The sequence below is a fragment of the Balaenoptera ricei genome, chromosome 7 (assembly GCF_028023285.1).
Source record: "Balaenoptera ricei isolate mBalRic1 chromosome 7, mBalRic1.hap2, whole genome shotgun sequence".
Taxonomy (NCBI): domain Eukaryota; kingdom Metazoa; phylum Chordata; class Mammalia; order Artiodactyla; family Balaenopteridae; genus Balaenoptera; species Balaenoptera ricei.
In genome coordinates, this window is record NC_082645.1 from 106,488,492 (window position 1) to 106,509,614 (window position 21,123).

Sequence of the window (21,123 nt, forward strand, 5' to 3'; positions counted from 1 at the left end):
GAGGTTAATGAGACATGACAGCTAAAGGCAACAGGTGATTCTTTGATATAAAGGATAACTGATAAAACTTGCCCAGGGTATAAGGATTAGATGGGGTTAACATTAACGTGAATAATATATTCCTGGTTTTGACGATTATATTTTGGTTATGTAGGACAATGTCCTTGTTTGTAAGAAATACACGCTAATGTATTAAGGGGTACAGGTTGGCAATTTACTCTCAAACAGTTCAGGAAAAGTTTTTTGTCCTGCACCTGTTTTAATAAGCTTGTAACTGTTTCAAAATTTTAAAAAGTTAATAAAATGGGGTTTACATTATACGAGTTTCTTCCATCAATTCTCAAAAAAAAAGGGGGAGGGCTAAAAATTATTGCCCTCGTCCTACACCTTGAAAGAAAAGGAAATACTAAATGTGAATACATCAAGGGGAAAAGCACATTTTGCAGATAGGAGCACTTATTTATCAACCCTACCTACAGATGTATTCAATATGTGTACCTCTTTTTCTCTCCACCCATCCATCCTTTTAATCCTTCTGGATTAAAGCTGAATTGACTGCTTTGAGGGTTAATACTTAGTGTACCAGAACACATCATTCTCTAGGAATTCAGAGGAGAGTGGTCGCTGCAGCACACCAGTGTACCAAAACCAGGGTGCTGCCAACGTGTAAAGCTGCTCCTCCCTGAGGAAAGCCAAACTTATATATGTAAGATCAGAATTGAGTAGTGCATTCAGACAATAACACAAAGCTACAGTAAACAAAACAGCATGGTGCTGGCACAAAAACAGACATATGGATCAATGGAACAGCACAGAGACCCCAGAAATAAACTCACACACCTACGGTCAATTAATCTTTAAGAAAGGAGGCAAAAACATACAATGGAGAAAAGACAGTCTCTTCAATAAGTGACGCTGAGAAAACTGGACAGCTACGTTAAAAGAATTAAATTAGAACATTCTCTAACACCACATACAAAAATAAACTCAAAATGGATTAAAGACCTAAATGTAAGACTGGATACTATAAAATTCCTAGAGGAAAACATAGGCAGAACACTCTTCGACATAAATCCCAGCAATATTTTTTGGATCCATCTCCTAGAGTAATGGAAACAAAAGCAAAAATAAACAAATGGGACCTAATCGAACTTAGAAGCTTTTGCACAGCAAAGGAAACCATAGACAAAATGAAAAGACAACCTACGGACTAGGAGAAAATATTTGCAAACAATGTGACTGACAAGGGATTAATTTCCAATATGTACAAAAAACTCATGCAACTCAATAACAACAAAAACAAAAAAATGAATAACCCAAACAAAAAATGGGCAGAAGACCTAAACAGACACTTCTCCAAAGAAGACATACAGATGGCCAACAGGCACATGAAAAGATGCTCAACATTGCTAATTAGCAGAGAAATGCAAATCAAAACTACAATGAGGTATCACCTCACACCGGTCAGAATGGCCATCATCAAAAAGTCTACAAATAATAAATGTTGGAGAGGGTGTGGAGAAAAGGGAACCCTCCTACACTGTTATACTGTGGGAATATAAATTGGTGCAGCCACTATGGAAAACAGTATGGAGGTTTCTTAAAAAACTAAAAATAGAATTACCACATAATTCAGCAATCCCACTCCCAGGCATATATCCAAAAAAGACGAAAGCTCTAATTCGAAAAGATACATGCACCCCAATGTTCACAGCAGCACTATTTACAATAGCCAAGACATGGAAGCAACCTACATGTCCCTCAACAGATGAATGGATAAAGAAGATGTGACATATAAATTCAGTAGAATAATACTCAGCCATAAAAAGAATGAAATAATGCCATTTGCAGCAACATGGATGGACCTAGAGAATATCACACTAAGTAAAGTAAGTCAGACAGAAAAAGACAAATATTATATATCACTTACATGTGGAATCTAAAAAATAGTACAAATGAACTTATTTACAAAACAGAAACAGACTCACAGACATAGAAGACAAACTTATGGTTACCAAAGGGGAAGGGGGTGGGGATAAATTGGGAGTATGGGATTAAGAGATGCACGCTACCATATATAAAATAGATAAACAACAAGGATTAACTGTATAGCACAGGGAACTATATTCAGTATCTTGTAATAAACTATAATGGAAAAGAATCGGGGGAAAAAAAACCTGAGCAGTACAAATCACCCTAAAAATCCTCTCAACTTTCAGGATTTGGGTCCTTGAAACTGGAAATGAATTTCTTTTGCATCTCTTTTTATTTGGGCCATAGCCTTTTCTGTAGAACAGTGGAAGCCAAGGTCTAGTTTGGAAGCAGGAAAAAAAGGAGTACAAGGTGTTAAATAAAAATACCTTTCTCTCTCTCTCTCTTTTGCCCAGCACATACAGTTAAATTGAAACAACTCCAAAGTATGCATTAAGTCACAGCATGCATTCTCAAAGGGGAATGAAAACTGGTTCTTGGTTGGGGAGAGGGGGGTATGAAAAAAATCTTATATTACAGTGGTTTGGAGCCCTCCAAAGATGAACCCTACTTAACAAAACTGTACTCCTTAGTATTCAGTTCGTCTCACTGGGTTGTCTTGGGCTTTACAGGAGCAGCACTGACATGGAAAACATAGCAAATGTACGCAAGATCAGCGCTCCACGACTATGGCGACAGATAGCTCTGATCCAGTGACTGCAAGACTTTGTATCAAGTGCTCAATTGCAAGGTCATGTTGAGAGATGACCTGCATGTGCCAGGAATCACCATTGGCTGCCTTGTGGACTCTGTTTATGTGTGCTCTTGAGAGCTTCCCTGCGTAGTTCAGGCTTTGAGAATTAAATAAAAACAGTTTCTAATTTAAAAAGTTATTATTCAACACATCATTAACTACATCAAGTGCTGGAAAGAAAAAACATCAGCAATATCTGACTACCAGCTAATTAAAAGTTATCTTCTCTTATCAAGGAAAAGTTAAATTCACTAAAAATGACTTTTTAAGAAATTAATTTTTCAATTGTTTTACTTTTGCTGGAAAAGTGGGTTTTGAATGGTTTTTAAAAATTTTTGGTTACAGTTATATACTTAAATTAATTGCCAATTGGCATATATAGTTTGATGCACTACAATTTATATAAGTATGTAACATTAAAACCTATGCAGCAGATAACAAAGTTAAATGTTAGTAGTTTTTTGATTTAACTCTCTCTCTCTCTTTTTTTTTTTTTTTTTCTGTCTGCACCGATAGGCTTGTAGGATCTCAGTTCCTCGACCAGGGACTGAACTTGGGCCACAGCAGTGAAAACCTGGAATCCTAACCACTAGGCCACCAGAACTCCCTAATTTAACTCTTAACTTAAAAATGTTTACTTATTCTTAACCCTGAATTGAATTTTAAAAATAAGGTTTACACTTTTTATGTATAAAGCAAAGCTATACATATAGTACATAATAAATATGCAGTATACCAGTGGTATTAACATTTTATGGAGGGACAATTAGGAAAAAAATCTAAAAGGTTCCTTAAGGGAGAGATAATAAAAAGAAGTTGAGAAACACTGTGTTTCAAGACCTATCAGATGGGAAAGTGAGCTGACCAAGTCATTCAAGTGGGACCTGCTGTGGAACACGCACTCCAACACTGAGTACTGAAATGTCAGGTGGATACCAAGGCACACCAAAAGCACGAGGTGGTGAGCATGAGTGGAGAGAACTTTGCCTCATACATATAAGAGAGAGTGAGGCAAGGAAGTAAAACACACTCAGGAACAATACAGGGCTACGTGAATCACGATAACTGCTGAGGCTTTAACGGGCACTGTGGACCCATGTCATCCGCTGTTCTGACGTGTGGTGATCACTGCAGACGTGTTTAATATTGCTCTTAATAAAGCCTTCAAAGAAGGTAACAAAAACTGTAGTATTTGAAAGCTTGCCTCAAACACCGAAAAAAAAACCAGAGAATCAGAAGATTAAGGACCTTTTTTACACAGAGTAATAAGGTCAGAAGCTTAAAAACTTCCAAACCTTTTTTCTTTTAAACGTGGTGCCTTAACAGAGTAATGTCTTTGCTGATGGTAACTAAAAATGTGGAGACACTATACAGATCCCCCTTTTTTCCAGCCTAGACTTTTGTGTAAATCAGACCATAAATGGGAACACCTTTACTCCAGCAAGCTGTTCAATACATATTCTTCTCATATATTTCCAAGCTCATGTTACACTAAAAATCAGTATGAAGGCCAGGGAGACATCACAATTTCACCCATACTTTTTAGCATCTGAAATCTTTCACAGGTGTCCTGAAAGAGGAAAAAGGTCATGACCTACAGGTCAAGTCAATGATCATTAGGTGATGCTGTAACAGAAGGTATCTAAATAACCTCTGTGGGTACATATGGTGCAGGATTAAATGTGCCTATTACTTACAAGATTATTTTTCATTTCACAAAATGAATTCTGAGCAGCATGAAAATTAGAATTGTCAAAACTCAAAGTACTAAAACTTCTGTTTTTCCATCAGGAATCTTGTCTCAGGTTAAACTGACATTTTCCATAGATTTGTGAATAAACAAAACTGAAATAGTAACAAATTCAAGGGGAAAAAATACACACTCAAGTCAATGCAGCCAATCGCACACAAAGCCTACTACCTTCCCTAAGAAATTATTTTCGCCACTGATTTGACCAGGAACCACATAACTGTTCTAAACACAAAAATGCTGTGAATTTTCCTTGCCCAGAAGTGGTTTTGAAAAGGATAAATGCATTTTAACATAATTTAGTTTGCAACAAACCACAAAAACAAAGGGGAAGAAGTCTGAAAAAAAGCGTGTACATATGCTGTAATGATCCGATCAAATGCCACTAAAACATGAGTTGTTCCAAGCGCTCAAAATGCTCTACAGTCTGTTAAAAAGTTAAACGTTCTTCTACTCAACGACTGCCCTTATTCTATCAGCAGTTTGGCATTCTACCTCACCTTGTGTTCCTAATTGCAGGGGCGCTCAGCAAATAAAAACTCTGTGAGACTAAGTGACCATGGCTTCTAATTGCGGCTGCACTCACAGGACTTGGGAGTGCTTCTCAGAGACCCACGGGCTGCAGAGGGCTGCTGTCTGCATGAGAAGCCAGGTTACACAACTCCCTGAGATCAATGTGATGATCAATGAAATGAGTTTCCAGACTTCTCTCACAGTGGACAGGGCCAAGTTTCTCAAGAGGGAATCAAGTTCTGTTCCACTCTCTACCACCAAACAAAGCAGCACAAAAGGAAGTCAGTGGTGTTCATTAGAAAGGACAGAGAGAGATTAGGTATATCTACCAATGGACTGACATTAGCAAGACTCTCTGGTGAACAGACTTAGCTCAATTATAATGGCAAAGCCACCAGGGACTTTTAATTATTAAAAGGTAAACCATATGCCAGAGTAATAGAAGACAACTCAGTAATCAAGAATGGCAGGAAACGGTAGCTCTTAATCTGTTTCTTCTTGACTTTTTTGATACTCTGAAGACCTTTTCTTGAAGCAGAAAAAGCCTTATGCAAAATAACAATAAATCTGAGGAAATGATGTAGCTAAACACGCCCCAGCAACCAAATTCCTGTGTAGAGATTTACTTAGGAGATATATATATATACACATATTAAATTTTAGATGAAGAACTTACACCAACTTTACTGCTGACTTATTTTGACAAGCCACTTCCTTAGGTCTTGGTTTCTTTAACCATTTAAAAAAAAGGTAATCATATTTGTCATTACATAATCAAAATAGATAATCAAAATATAATATAACATTACAATTTCTATTATGATAGCCAAAGTAAATTCAACAGGAAACACAAGATGGCCTCTGTCCTCATACAAAATCCAACACCAGTAACAATCTGGCCTAAAAAACTGAACGTAAAGATCTACAACCACATCGTAAGTGGTTACAGTTTATGAATGTATTTTCTAATTTGAAAACACACACACCCACCCACACCCACACCCACACACTCCAAGCCAAAATGATAGACATCTACATATTAGGGAAATTAAGTACTAAGTATTATATTGTTTTGGTGCTAAAATATAAAAGGATTAAAATTATAATATCATAGGTCTAGAATCATGAAAATAGAACTTAAAAAAAAGATCAACACATATGAGCTGTATCATAAAAGGTTCCGAGTGGCATAAAAGGTTCCAAGTGGAACTTTTCCAAATGCTGAATGCTGTAGCTTCTACCTTCATAAAGTTTCTTAAATCAGTCTTCTCCTTGGTATAGCCTTGGCCAACATTCAAAGTCAAGTCCTTATTCTCACTATAACACCTTTCAACCATTCTCTTCCCCTCTACTCTCCATGCCACCCAACCTACATACTGCTGCCAGATTAATCCCTTCAAAGTACAGATCTAATCACTCACTTAAGGAAAAGAAAAAAAAGCAGCAGCAGCTTCAATATTTTCCAGCTAATTAGCTACAATTCCTTATTCTAGCACTCAGGACTCTAAATGTAGTCCCAAGCTTCTTCCTCACCCTGTAGTCAAACCAAACTGCACTAGGCTATGTTTCCCATCATTTTTGCCTTTGCTCTGGTAGTTTGCCTTGCTTCCCCTGTCTCCCACCTATTCCTTCGAAGGCCTATGTCACTTTCCAGAAACTCACTAACGCTTTCCCATATGCTCTTAAGAAACCACACCATCTCGCTCTTTGGAAACTTCAAGGCACTCGCCTTACCAGCTTATTGTGAAAGCTGGTATGCAGTGGTCATTCCCCCTGTAGGTTCCTTGACAGCAGGATCTGTGTCCTACTTATTCTGTCTTCTTGAAGCCTGTCTCATGACAGGGGAACTTAGAGGCTTCTGAGAAATATGTCTAAGGAACTTACTGAGGCAGGAGAGTCATTATATTAAGACACTGGTTTATGGTTTATAGAAGCATCATTAATATAAAAGTTATATATAAAAGTATCATATCCACAACAAATTATGCTCCAATTTACCATTTCAGCTCTCTGCAACCTTTCAAATAAGAAAAAAAATTATATCTCATATATATGGCATAATCTGCTTCAGGAAACATTTTTATTCAGCTAATCTCTACATGAAGTAAAATTTCTGAGAAAAGACTCTGTATAGAAGGTTAAAAAAAATGTGTCACATCAGCTTTCAGGTTGCCATTAACTTGGATGACCAGATCTTAAAGCAGAAATTCTAGAAGAGTCAACTGGTGAATGAGTAATGTAAAGCCACTATAAAGATAGGCAACTTGGTCTTGTGGAAGGAACACTGCGAGGCAGGCGCCCTGGGTTCCCCATGTGTGACCCAGCCCAACTCACTTAACTTGCCTATCCTTGGCTCCTTCACTTGTCAAATCAAGGAACTGGACTTGATGAACTCTAAGACCCAGTTCCAACACTCTAAAATTCTATAAGCATCACACATATCTTCACTGAATGATTACTAATGAGAGATGTGGTAGAAAACGATAACTCCCTGCAATATTTAATCTTTCAATTTTATTAAAAAAAAAGATAACTCCACAAATCTTCAACCTAAAAAGGCCATATATTTAGGGTTATTGCATTTTCAAAGAAGTTTCCAAATTAAAAAAAAAAAAAATTGAAACAACAATAAAAAACCATCTCTGAGGACTAAGAAAAATAAAACTAGGGGAAAACAAAACTATGTCCCCCCAAACCTCACACCACTACAAGTACTGCTAAATAACACTTTTAAAAAAGTGAACGTTCCAATAGAAATTTAAGATGCCAAATAAAGTTATAAAATTGTCAGGTAAACAGTGGAAATAAAGTGGTAAAATGTTTCTTTCAAGTTGTTTCTGGATCTCTTGTCTAATACTGATTCAAGCTATAGGGATATGAAAAGCAAAAATTTCAGAATTCCTCAGACAACAAGAAACTAGCGTTTTAGGGGTATATATACAATTTAGTTAGCCTAACTTCCAATGTCTCTCTTTTTTCTTCTTTTGCCTTAAAGGCTTCAGGCAGGAGGCTCTGAGCACAAGTCATGAGTTTTGGTTCTCTCAGCTTCCAGTTTGGATTGTGGGTTGGCCATGGCTTGATGTTGCCAGTAACTAGGGGTTACCAGCACTCAGCTGGAACAAAAGTATACTGTGTGGCACTACAAGAGCTCTGAAAAGCATCTTCTCAAAATGCTGGAGGGAAAAAGGATATTTCTAGAAAATACTGACAATTAATTGATATGAAGCTCCATCTCTCACCTCCCCCCTAAATCAAAACCAAAAAGACTTTATCACAAATAGGGCTTCGCCTCTTCATTATGGGATCATTGACTCTAGACTCAGCTGATCTGTCTCACCTTCTGATGCTTTGATCACATATCCTCCCTTCTTTTCGCCAGGAGGCACATCAAGTAGCTGCATGATTCTGTCCAGAAGCCCATGGATTATCTCAAACCCAGGATTCTTGTTGTAATAAACAGCACAGAGATGCCTGTAGTTTCTTGCACCTACATCTGAAAAAAATAAAAGAACTGGTCACAAGGCTACACTGACCATCACTTAAGAAGCTGATTTACCCGAAAACATAAACTCAAGCAAAATCAACAAAAAAGGAAACCAATTAGAAAACCTAGAACCAATCAACCTCAGAAAGACAAGATAAGATGGTTTTTCAATCATTAAATTCCCTGAGGTGTTTTTACTTGGGGGAGATGTGGAAAACCCTCAGTGCTGGCCCAGGAACAGTAAGGCTTCATTGTGGTACGAATTGGTAAAGAATTTAGCAACATTTTTCAGAGCCTTAAAATTTCATACTCTTTTATTCACAATACTATCCAAAAGAAATAATTCTAAACACAAAAATGGATTCATGTAGAAAGATATTACTTCTACATAAAGCATTATTTCCAATAGTGATAATTAGAAACAACCCAAATCGGGAAATGGCTACATAAACTACAGCACAATCACTCAGCAGAATACTACGCAGCTAAAAGGCATCTTTATGAAGATTTATCATAATAGAGCTAGAATACTTACAACAGTAAACAAAACAAAAGAAGGAGGCCACAGAGTTCAAAAAGAGTCACAACTAAATTATATTATCTAAAGAATATACACAGGCTGGACAACTATGCGGCAAAGAAGGGAATGACTATCACAAAAGTTAGGATAGTGATTGCTCTAGGTAAAGGGAAGGTAGTTTTGATGGGGAAGGGTCTTAACTTGGATGGTTACACTAGTGTTTGCTTTATAATCTTTTTAAACTGTGTATGTCATATATACACATCACAATTAAAACATGAAAAAAAAAGCAATTTATGAAGAATCACAGCTATGTAAATATAGCCACGAGCCAAAAAACTCCACGCACAGGAAAAAGAATGTAAAGAAATATACCTGAATGTTAATAGAGGTTCTGTTTGGGCAGGAATATTTTTTTTCCCCATTTTTCCTTGATTAGTATATTTTTTCTACTTTGAAAATCAGGACAAACTTACACAATGTAATATTTTTTTAAAAATAATTGCAATAATCCAAGTGAACTCTAACAGGTGACCAGATAAACTGGTTCACCCATACAATGGAATACTACTCAGCAATAAGGGAGACTTGATAACTTAGATGAATCTCAAGGACATGAAGGTGAAAGAAGCCAGTCTTAAAAGGCAATGTAAGTGGACAAAATAAGTCCATTTATCTGACATTCTGGAAAAAGCAAAACTATACCAACAGAGAACAAGATAGTGGTCGCCCGGGGTTAGATGTGGGGGAAAAAATGTGACAACGTGGGGACATGTGGGTTTTGGGGGTGACAGAACAGTTCTGTATCCATAGTGATGGTTACAAAAATTTAAAACTCATTTTTTTAAACATCTTTATTGGAGTATAATTGCTTTACAATGTTGTTAGTTTCTGCTGTATAATAAAGTGAATCAGCTATACATATACATATATCCCCATATCTCCTCCCTCTTGTGTCTCCCTCCCACCCTCCCTATCCCACCCCTCTACGTGGTCAAAAAGCACCGAGCTGATCTCCCTGTGCTATGCGGTTGCTTCCCACTAGCTATCTATTTTACATGTGGTAGTGGATATATGTCCATGCCACTCTCTCACTTCGTCCCAGCTTACCCTTCCCCCTCTCCGTGTCCTCAAGTCCATTCTCTACATCTGCATCTTTATTCCTGTCCTGCCCCTAGGTTAGTCAGAACCTTTTTTTTTTTTTTTGAGATTCCATATATATGTGTTAGCATACAGTATTTGTTTTTCTCTTTCTGACTTACTTCACTCTGTGTGACAGACGCTAGGTCCATCCACCTCACTACAAATAACTCAATTTCGTTCCTTTTTATGGCTGAGTAATATTCCATTGTATATATGTCCCACATCTTCTTTAACCATTCATCTGTCGATGGACACTTAGGTTGCTTCCATGTCCTGGCTATTGTAAATAGTGCTGCAATGAACATTTTGGTACATGACTCTTTTTTGAATTATGGTTTTCTCAGGGTATATGCCCAGTAGTGGGATTGCTGGGTCGTACGGTAGTTCTATTTTTAGTAAAACTCATTTTTAAAGAAAGAAATGCATAGCATACAAAGACAGACTCAAATTCAGTGGAGATCATTTAACTTTTTAACAGGTAGATACACTTGTGGCCCTTTAATAAATTCTGGAGGAGACCACTGCTCTACACAAACAGTGAATGAATGTTGGCTTCGTTTTGCCTTTCAAATCAGGAAAAGAGAAAGAACAAACTAATGTCTATCTGGGAGAACAAACTGAAAATAAAAAGCTGCTTCATATTAGCATGTATTGAGCAAAAGTTCTTCCACAGACTTATTCCCGTACCATAATTTGCACAAAATATAGAATGTCTTTTGCCTTCCAGATATCCAAATAAACAAATGAGTATTTTAAAACACTGTACTTTACTGCTAGTAATATAAAAGTTGGCCAATAAATAGGGTAAAAGGAAAGGGAAACTTAGAATCCCGAACTTAGTATCTTTCTATCAGCCTATCTGTCATCTTAATTCTCAAGACAATCATGTGAGCTAGGTTTTATTGTACCTATAAAGTGGATAGGGAAAATAAGATGGGGAAACAAAAGTTCAGAAAGGTTTTGCCCAAAGTCAAGCTAACTGCCTGGAGCTAACTGTAATTAATTACACAGCTAATAAGTTACAAAACCAGGATTTGACCAGCACTGTCTAACTCTAAAATCCATGCCCTCTCTACTATACAGTAGAAATCTCTAAATCTCTAAAGGATTTAGATGAAATCTCTAAATCTCTAAAGGATTTAGATGAAAATAAACAATATAAGGGCAAGCTTATGTATGAATATATTCTTAATATAGTCAAAGATGTGCATTCTTGAAATGTTTTTGATATGATACACAGATGTTTTCATTTTCAAAAGTTTTCATATTTAAGAATTGTAGTCAAGCAACTGAAATAAATTATTTTTAGAAGTCAGTTAACTGAACTTTCTAGCCTTCAACAGTATTGTAACTCATGGGAAGTACATTCTGAGTTAAACTTTGGACTGAACATACATAGAGAAATAACTGTTCTTGCCATGTAACATTTCTTAGCACCCACTATGCTCAAAGCACTCCACTCTAGGTATCCCTAGAGGGTAGAGGTCAAAGCCAGCACAGGGCCTGCACAGACTAAACCCTCAACAATTATTTTCTGAATAAATGAACAAAGCCTGGAAAGGAAGCTAAGCATACACAAAAAAAATCATTAAACAAGGCCAGGACAAGACAGTGGCCACATTCTAAGTCAGCACAAGAGCCAGCTGGTGTCGGAAAGTGAGTACTGTGCCACTGCCACTCTCCATCATTTCCATGTGCAAGAATAAAGTAATCTGGTACCTAAAAGCTATAATCGGAGGTGTCGGAATAAAGATTAATATTAAAACCAGGCAGGCATCGAACGTCACTAAATCAACCACGTGCATTAACTAAAATGAGGGGCCTGATTGCTCCGTAGGAGCGCGTGCGCACACACACACACGCACACACACACACACTCACTCACACTCCTCTCCCCCTCCTCTCCCTCTCCCTCCCTGCTCAACCCCTCTCCCCACCCCCCTTCCCTTGAAGGGAAAAAAATGAAATGAAACAAAACTAATTTATCCCTTTCATATTACGGACTTGCTCCTGGGTATCTCTGCCATGTGGTACCCATTTGTTGGTGTCACATGCTTTCACTTTAACACACAGACACGTATTGAAACCACTTTGTAGTCCCATTTGTGCTGTGAGAGAAGGGTCCAACAGTAATGCCATCATTCAGAGAGCTTAGCAACACAAACTGGAAGCTCTATTTTGGTAACCTTTGCCTTGGAATACTTCTGTCCTGATCTCCAAATTATGTAAAACTTGCCTTTCTGATAAGAGGAGCAACATCTGGTTTAAAGACTTAGAATTAAAAAAAAAATAATTAAGTGATTTTGACAATCAGAATAATGAAGTTACAATAAAAAATACAGGACTTAAAAAAAATTACACTCCATTCAAGAAAGGTTTCAGGATGTTTACAGCACATGCATATACAATAATGAGCTATATATTTTTAAACTCAATTTTGCAGTATTTTAAGGAAAGGCCACTGACTTTTAGGGCTTTATACTAAACCCACCATAAGAATTAGATTAAATACATTATTTAGGTGCCCCCTCCCAGCTCCCACCACTGATTGGCTGGTTTTTCACATCTCTCCCAAGTGCTACCATTCCCTCTAGACTTGCTTCCTCACATCTTGCTAAGACATTCCCTCTGAATTAGCTGGATTGAATTAAAAGAGAAAATAACCACATACTCAGTTCCACCCAGAATTTCTCCTTGGAGAAACTGCTAGGCATAATAAAATTCCCACTTCCTAGTATTTTGCACTGAGAGACCATATTACATCACAGGAAGTTCACTGACTGCATGCCGCAAAATAAGAACTATTTAAATTTCATGCCAAAACTAGGGTTTGTTGGAAATGCCTCAGTTCTTTATAACTCAGTTAACAGACCTCTTGTGTCATGCCATCAAACAATTCTGCTTTTTAAATAGGCCTGCCAAGTATGTCAGCCTAAATTACCAGTGTCTTTCACAGACTTCAAAGTACTGCCCGGAGAGGCTGATGTAAACCACCCAGAGAAGGGGTGGCTGGCTACAATTCTGGAAGCTGAAAGAACATGCCAAATGATTTTATAAAAGAAGAAGAAAGGAAAAAAAGTGATATGTGATGTCCTTTAGTAAATGACTATCACATACAACTCAAATTTTTCGAACAGCCTAGTGTAGATTCTCTCTCACCAAAGTACCAATGATTAAAAGCAAATTAGGGGTGTTAGACAATGTTATCGTAGTGGCACAGAATGCAAAAGGATAAGAGTCTTCAAGAGAAGCTTTCCATCTCTATTCTCACATTCACCGAGAAGCCCAAATGAAGATGCTAGGAGAGGGTTTCCCTGGGGCGCAGTGGTTAAGAATCTGCCTGCCAATGCAGGGGACACCGGTTCGACCCCTGGTCCAGGAAGATCCCACATGCCGCAGAGCAACTAAGCCCATGTGCCACAACTACTGAGCCTGCGCTCTAGAGCCCAAGAGCCACAACTACTGAGCCTGCATGCCACACCTACTGAAGCCCACGTGCCTAGAGCCTGTGCTCCACAACAACAGAAGTCACTGCAATGAGAAGCCCGCACACTGCAACAAAGAATAGCCCCCGCTCGCCGCAACTAGAGAAAAGCCTGCATGCAGCAAAAAAGACCCAACACAGCCAAAAATAAAATAAAATAAATAAAATAAATAAATTTTAAAAAAGAAAAAAAAAGATGCTAGGAGAAAGCCTACTGGGGAAACAACAGAGCTCCCAGGGCAATTGGTGGCTGATACTGAGCTTGAGAATAATAGCCTGGCCAAGCTCAGAAAAGGAAACAAATCACCTTGATTTTTAGTCTATTCCATCTAACAAATTTCTTTAATATTGGTAGCCATGAGACTAGTATAGCTAATATTACAAATTTTAGTTATCTTCAGAAGAAATTCAGAGTAGGCCCAATGATTCACAAAAGCTATGAGAATCCTGTCAAGACACAGACCTTAAAAAATTAGATCTAATATGGGAGAACAGGAACCTTTACACACTCTTGGTAGGTGTGCAAATTTGTAAAAAATCCTTTTTAGAAGAGAATTTGACAAGGTAGCAAACGTTTAATATGCATACCAATGGACTGACCAATTCAATTTCTAAAAACACATATTTGTATAAGGGTACAAGGATATTCATTACAATAGACATATTTTAGCAAAAACCTGGTAACAATCTAAACAGTCGTCATAATAGTTTGAGTCAATAAATTACAGTATATCCATATAATGAGATACTATGCAGCCATTAAAAAGAATGAGGTGGACAGAATGTGTTCATAGGAAAAAAGTACAGGACAGAAAAAGCATAATCCTATTTGTATAAACACTAAAAAGAATTTACCTGTATCTGTGGCTATATATAGAAATGTGAAACATACATTCTATGCATATGCATAGAATGTCTGGCAACTAATTCTAAGAGTAGGATTTGGGAGAAGTTGGATATGTGTATATTTTTTTTAATGTGAAAACAACAGAATTACTCTTAATACATATTTGTGAAAGTTCTTAAAGATACTACAAATACATTTTCAATTTTAAAAACAAACATAATAAAACCTAAGAACAATTTTCCTTAAAACACTTCTATATTACGGCACTGAGGTAAAGACTTTTCTTTTTTTAAATAATGCTGAAAGCCAAGAAACAAATGTGAGGAAAAATCTATGACCTTCTCAATGCATGAAGGAAAAAGTTACATCCTTGTGGGTTGGCTTTTATTTCGTTAACATAAACCTGGAATGGATTTTTATCTATTAAAAAAATACGATATTCAATGCATGACAGAGCACATTATACTCATGTTAGCAGATCTTAACTATGCGAACCAAACGTACTAAAATAACTTTCTACATTAAAAATGATGGTACTCACACAGTTAAGATGCCATCACATATGCGAATGATGCTACTTCAAATACTGTTAATGTCAATGTTCCTTACACCCATATTTTTTGGATTATTAATTGGAAATTCTACATGCCAAAAATATGAAGTAGTAAAATTAAACTAATCTAGACTGATGACATAAGCTCTCTTCAGAAAGCCACATTCCACATGTGGATGTGAGATAATCTTCCACTATTTAATGGCTGCAGAATTAATGGACAATTTCTCAGAGCTGAAGTATTTTACAAGCTCATAATGAAAATGCTTTCATTGAGCTTTATATCAAGCAAAGAATTATACCAAAAACTACAAAGACTGGATCCCTAGAGTTTAGTAGGTTACAAAATAAGACTGATACATGAAAGGTACAAACCGACAGCAAACAGAAGGAACAAACCAAATCATAAAAGAACAGTGAATTAGCTCTGTTCTATGCGGCCATGGTGGTCCCAGGAGGAGAAAAGAACAAGAATCTTAAATATACTAAAGTTAAAAAAAATTAACTTTAAATTTAAAAGTTTAAAAAAAATTCTAGATTTCCATATCCAAACTAGGCAAGGTAAGAAGTAGATCTTTCAGATTTAGAAAAGCTTCAGGGAGAATGAGAAATTTTAGCAACTATTTAAGCAGCAATTTGGGGGACAGAGGAAAGGTGGCTTGTTCCAGGGCTGAAGCAACGCTCTGGAGACGCAGAAACGACCTGAGCAATACAATAATTATTAAAACCCAGCAGTTTTAAAATTATTAAAATGCAGTAGTTAAAACTAAAGGGCAGTATGATTATCGGGGTTCTCTACCGATAAATGTCAAACTGACAACTGGATGATTGTATCATGCTAAATTTAAAACACCCTATATACTTGCTTTACGAAACCAAAGTAAGTCTTCCTTCTTAGGCTATCATTCCTTTTAAACTTAGATTCAACCCCATGATGCATTTTCTCCTGCCATTTTTGTGAGCTTTTAGGCATCCTCGCAGTTTCAGTGACCACTGTGGAATAAACTGTGATGGCAGAATTCAATCTGCGTTTAATAAAAAGCCAGAATGCTGGACTTTGCAAAATATAGTTGCATTTCTGGGCATGAAGACTAGAAATTCACAACTGCTCCTCTGAAGTAATTTTTTACTATTTTGTTGATAGTTTCTCCTCGACACTGAAAAGACAAACATAACAACTGAAACCAACCAGTTACTCACACAGCAGCCCGATCTGACAGCTTCAGTACAGCCTCTACTGGACTTCCCTGCTATAATAAAGCTGAAAATTTACCCCACAGCAGAGTCTGCATTCAACTTCTCGTTCCAAAGACACCGCCACTCTGCCCAACAAAAGGGATAAATCAGCTTAGTCCCTCGAGTCATGACTAATTTTTTTAAATGTTGCAGCAACTTCAGATCTCACAATTCAATAAATGCAGTGACTGGCTCAGCCTCTAAGAACAGGACTGTGTCTGACTCAGAGTGGAAATCCTCATACTTGAGGAGGAGGGTGCCTGAGTCCCTCACCGGGCAGCCTGACAGCCTCACGACATGGATGGCCAGTCAGAAAGTCCACATTAGCATAAGAAACTGTCCAATAAGGTCAAGCACAAAAACACGAGCTAGTAGACTTTCGTCTACTCTTACAGGAACGCAGGTCAGACAGAATTTGTGGAAGGCATATTGAAATCCAGTAGAGATTCCTCTTCCATTTCCACTTTGGAAGATACACTTGCCTACACAAAACCGTGAGGCTGAGAGTGTTGGTTTTTCCTTAATGTTATGAAACAAGTTAGTGGCAGCTGTCACTCCCCTCTCTGTGCTATCAGGGCACCTTGTACACTCCCTTGGCAACCTTTTCTCTCATGTTCCAAGCAGCCCCTGGCAAAGAAAAGGAACTAAAAGATACTTTCTCCCAGTACAACAAATGAGACTGTCTTGCCATACATCTCCACCCCTTTTAAACCAGCAGTTTGAGTACTGCCCTCACTAGTGAAAATTTGGGACATTTTCATAGTCCCTAGAAAACTGCTCTGTCATTTCACTTTTGATGGTCTAGATTTTTTTTTTTTCTTCAAAATTGTTTAATTATTTAGGAGGAAATGGCTACTGTAAATCCAAAAGAAAAATGGTTCCTGGTGTGAGAGACGGTAAAAACATATACGCTCAATTCACTGAAAAGAAGTGGGTGATGAATTGCTCAAAAAACATTCCTGGACTTCCCTGGTGGCGCAGTGGTTAAGAATCCGCCTGCCAATGCAGGGGACACGGGTTTGAGCCCTGGTCCGGGAAGATCCCACATGCCGCAGAGCAACTAAGCCCGTGCACCACAACTACTGAGCCTGCGTGCCACAACTACTGAAGTCTGTGGGCCTAGATCCCATGCTCCGCAACAAGAGAAGCCACCACAATGAGAAGCCCACGCACCACAACGAAGAGTAGCCCCCACTCGCCGCAACTAGAGAAAGCCCACGCACAGCAACGAAGACCCAATGCAGCCAAAATAAAAAATAAATAAATAAAAAATTAAAAAAAAACCAAAAAAACCCCAACATTCCTACTTTCTTAAGTAAATTCCTACATTAGTACGTTTTGGTTTTCTTTTCCTAAAAAAAAAAAAAAAAAAAAATAGTGCACAACAGAAGAAAAACCAATTAAGTTCAAAGTTAGGATAAAAATGAGCCCCAAGTGCCTTAGCAAGGTGATATTAACCCTTTAATGGCCAGCAAAGGTTTTCAATTCATTCTCAAAGAAAATTTCCAGAGACCAAGAAGCTATGTATTGGGCCTTAGGGATTGCTAATACCCTGACAGTCAGAGCAAACACCAAACGGTGCTTATTACGTGGCTGGAACTTTTCAAAATATATTTAATTTTTACAAGTCTACTGAAATAAGTGCTATCATTATTCCCATTGCACAGATGAGGAAACTGAGGCACCAAGAAATTAAATAAACTGTCCAAAGTTAAGCAGCTGGGAAGTGGCAGAACCATGACTCAAACGCAGGCGCCCCGGCTGCAGAGCCGCGCACGGAACCGCGGTGCTGGGCTGCTTCTCCTGCAGAGCCCTCTCTGTGCACCAGACGACAGGCGGGGAGACCGCAGGTCCATCCTTAGAGTAATCCATCAGGAGAGCTTCTTCTGTTACGAAATAAAGTCCAGGCCCACCTAAACAGGAAACACACTCCACATAAACTAAAGCAAACCTATGTTTTCAAGATGGTAGACTTACTGGGTGCATCTACCTCCTCTTATTCCTCAAATCCCACTGATAGGACAGAAAACTGTAAAGAAAAACAATAAACCATGACGGTGTAAGACAACAGGCAAAAGTAATTATCAGTTAAAAATGGATTGATGTGGAAAACAGAGCAGAATAATCACAACTAAAATCAGGTATAAAAGAGGTTTGCTACAGAGATAAGAACTACTCTTCCTGATGAAACAAAGTGTAGCAGAAAGACAAGTCTTTGAATTAAAAAGTATATGGATGGGGTTTCTGGAACTATCACCAGGGTGATCTGTTAAATGACGGCCGAAAGCACTTGTATTTAAGAACAGCTCTCTTTCAACCTCCAAGCATGGGCCTTCCCAAGAAACACAGAGAAAAAGAAAACCAGCAAAGGCGCCTCTACCCAGGACTGCAATACAGTAAAGTGGTGTTCCATGCCTACAGCGAAACCCTCCCTGTGGCAACTGTGGGGACCGCAGCTCGCTCCTCACCCTCACCGTCCGGGCTCTGAGCTGCCTGCTTGTGAGCGTGCCCAGCCCCGCAGGAAGCCTCTGCCACTAGGGAAGAGTCCTGTTGCTGAAACAGTATTACAGAACTTTTGAGGAAATCTCGAGTAATTAACCTAATCCTATATTTAGAAATATGAAAGGATCACCAAGGATCAAAACAACATAAAACTCAAAGAACTACGATGAAAGGTAACAAGTCAAAGTTAATAGAAAAAACTGACATAGGAATTACAACAAATTCTCAGTTATCTATACCAGTGGATGATTTGAGGCATAAGAACCCTCAAAACTATTTGCAGCTGGCACTGAAAATGTTTTCTGATTTCTATTACAGATTTATCATCCAAGGAAAATTCTACACAGAACTTTTATTCTCCAAGGATCTAAGCACTGAGACCAAAATTCTGGCCCTAGCTCTAAGTCCCTTATTTTATGCAGCCTTGAGCAAATTACCACTTTTCTGTCTTAATTTTCCAATATATTAAATGGGGACAATATTTTGTCCCATTTGCCTCAAAGAGATGTTTTAACAATCAAAAAAGAAAAAGTACCTTAAAAAATTTTGGGGTGGGGGGAAGCAAAAAGCACCATACAAATGCAAGGTGACACTGTTAACTGAAGACAGGCTGCATACTGGGAGCAGATGGAATCCAGCCTAGGCTGAAAGGTTTGCAATGGACAGTCCACAGGGCACCTTTATAGAATCTATTTCCTAAGACAGGCCGATTTACAGTCAATAGTTCTTGGCTACTTTCTAGTCGTTAGAATGACGCCATGTTGTCCTCTTCAGGAGAAACTGAGGAAAAGGCCCCCTCTTTTGTCAACGGATTCAAAAGAACACATTCTGAATTCTGCAGAGTCTGGAGTAAGACTGAATAAATACTGCTAGGACTTCAACTGTTAAATCCAGGGAATCAAAGAAACACCGCCAGTAATTTAGTCATTTGAGGGCACTGCTCACCAAGAGATACCACATATGCAGCTCGAACAGTCAGTCGGACTTATATATAAGTTGAAGACATGAAGAAGTTTGAACGAGACAGGCTTTCTTGGCAATCAGCTTTAAGGACTTACTAAATACATAATATATTTATTAAGTAACAGCTACATTCCAAATATTAGACGAAGCAACTTGCTGTACTAACAAGTCCAGACCATCCTCAAAAGAAGCAAAAACTGGTAAAACACATTTACAATCACTGGTACAACAGTAATATGAACAATCATTGTTAAACTAGAATAGTAAGATATCAAGTACGTCAAAATGATATGCATATAAATCACATGACATAAGAAAAAAAGAAATACTCCACAGTGCTTTTCAAGTTGAGGTTTTAATAGGGCTCTTCATAAATATTATTAAATTCTCTGTTAAAATTTGCTTTCTAGGGTTTCCCTGGTGGCGCAGTGGTTGAGAATCTGCCTGCTAATGCAGGGGACACAGGTTCGAGCCCTGGTCTGGGAAGATCACACATGCCGCCGGGCAACTAGGCCTGTGAGCCACAACCACTGAGCCTGCACGTCTGGAGCCTGTGCTCCGCAACAAGAGAGGCCATGATAGTGAGAGGCCCGCGCACCGCGATGAAGAGTGGCCCCCGCTCGCCGCAACTAGAAGAAGCACTAGCACAGAAACGAAGACCCAACACAGCCAAAAATAAATAACTAAATAAATAATAATTAAAGGTGCTAATAATAAAAAAAAAAAACCAATTTGCTTTCTATTAAAAGTAAGAGATATTGCAATCAAATATCTGGCCCTTGCTTGGATTGATTCACATAAATCAGTCATGAAAATTAAACTTATGAAATAATTGGGAAAATTCAAACACTAGCTGGATATTTGATGATAAGATATAATAATGGCATTGGATTATTAAAAAAAATAGTGGTAGCCCGTACCTTTCATAAATACAAACTGAAGTGTTTGTTAATAAAATGATGTGATGTCTAAGATTTATACTAAACGAATACGAGGAAGTGGGTTGGACTATAGATGAAAGAAGTCTGGCCATGTGTGAGTTGATAACTCTTGAAGGTGGGTGCTGGAATCACAGGAGTAATTACATTATTTCCTCTATTTTTATATACAGTTGAAGTTTTCATAATAAAAAATGCTTTAAGTATACAAATCAAAGGTGACTCATTCTTACCTCTGCTAGAATCTTGTATTACAATGTCAGAGATTTCAAACAGTTTCAGAGGAAGGGGCATCTTCCGATTCGCAGCTATGGTCTTTAGGAGGCCAGGAAGAAGGGTAGTGCGTGCCACCTACAGGAGAAGACATGAAATTGCACTGACCAAATAGGAACCAGACATACTTGGTTAATCCATGGCCTCACAGGAAGACACTTTTGGAAAATGCAATGCCTAAATATCCAAGTC

General features: G+C 38.0%; 1 protein-coding gene across 3 annotated transcripts in view; it reads right to left on the bottom strand.

Moving 5' to 3' along the window:
• Positions 1-21,123, bottom strand: part of FARSB (phenylalanyl-tRNA synthetase subunit beta) — a 65,571-nt gene that overhangs the window by 11,829 nt on the left and 32,619 nt on the right. For all 3 annotated transcript variants that reach the window (XM_059928802.1, XM_059928804.1, XM_059928803.1), the window contains 2 exons: positions 20,892-21,009; positions 8,326-8,481 (listed from right to left, as the gene is read on the bottom strand). In XM_059928802.1, the coding sequence (XP_059784785.1) occupies positions 8,326-8,481; positions 20,892-21,009 (274 nt within the window). The remainder of the gene's footprint in view (positions 1-8,325; positions 8,482-20,891; positions 21,010-21,123) is intronic.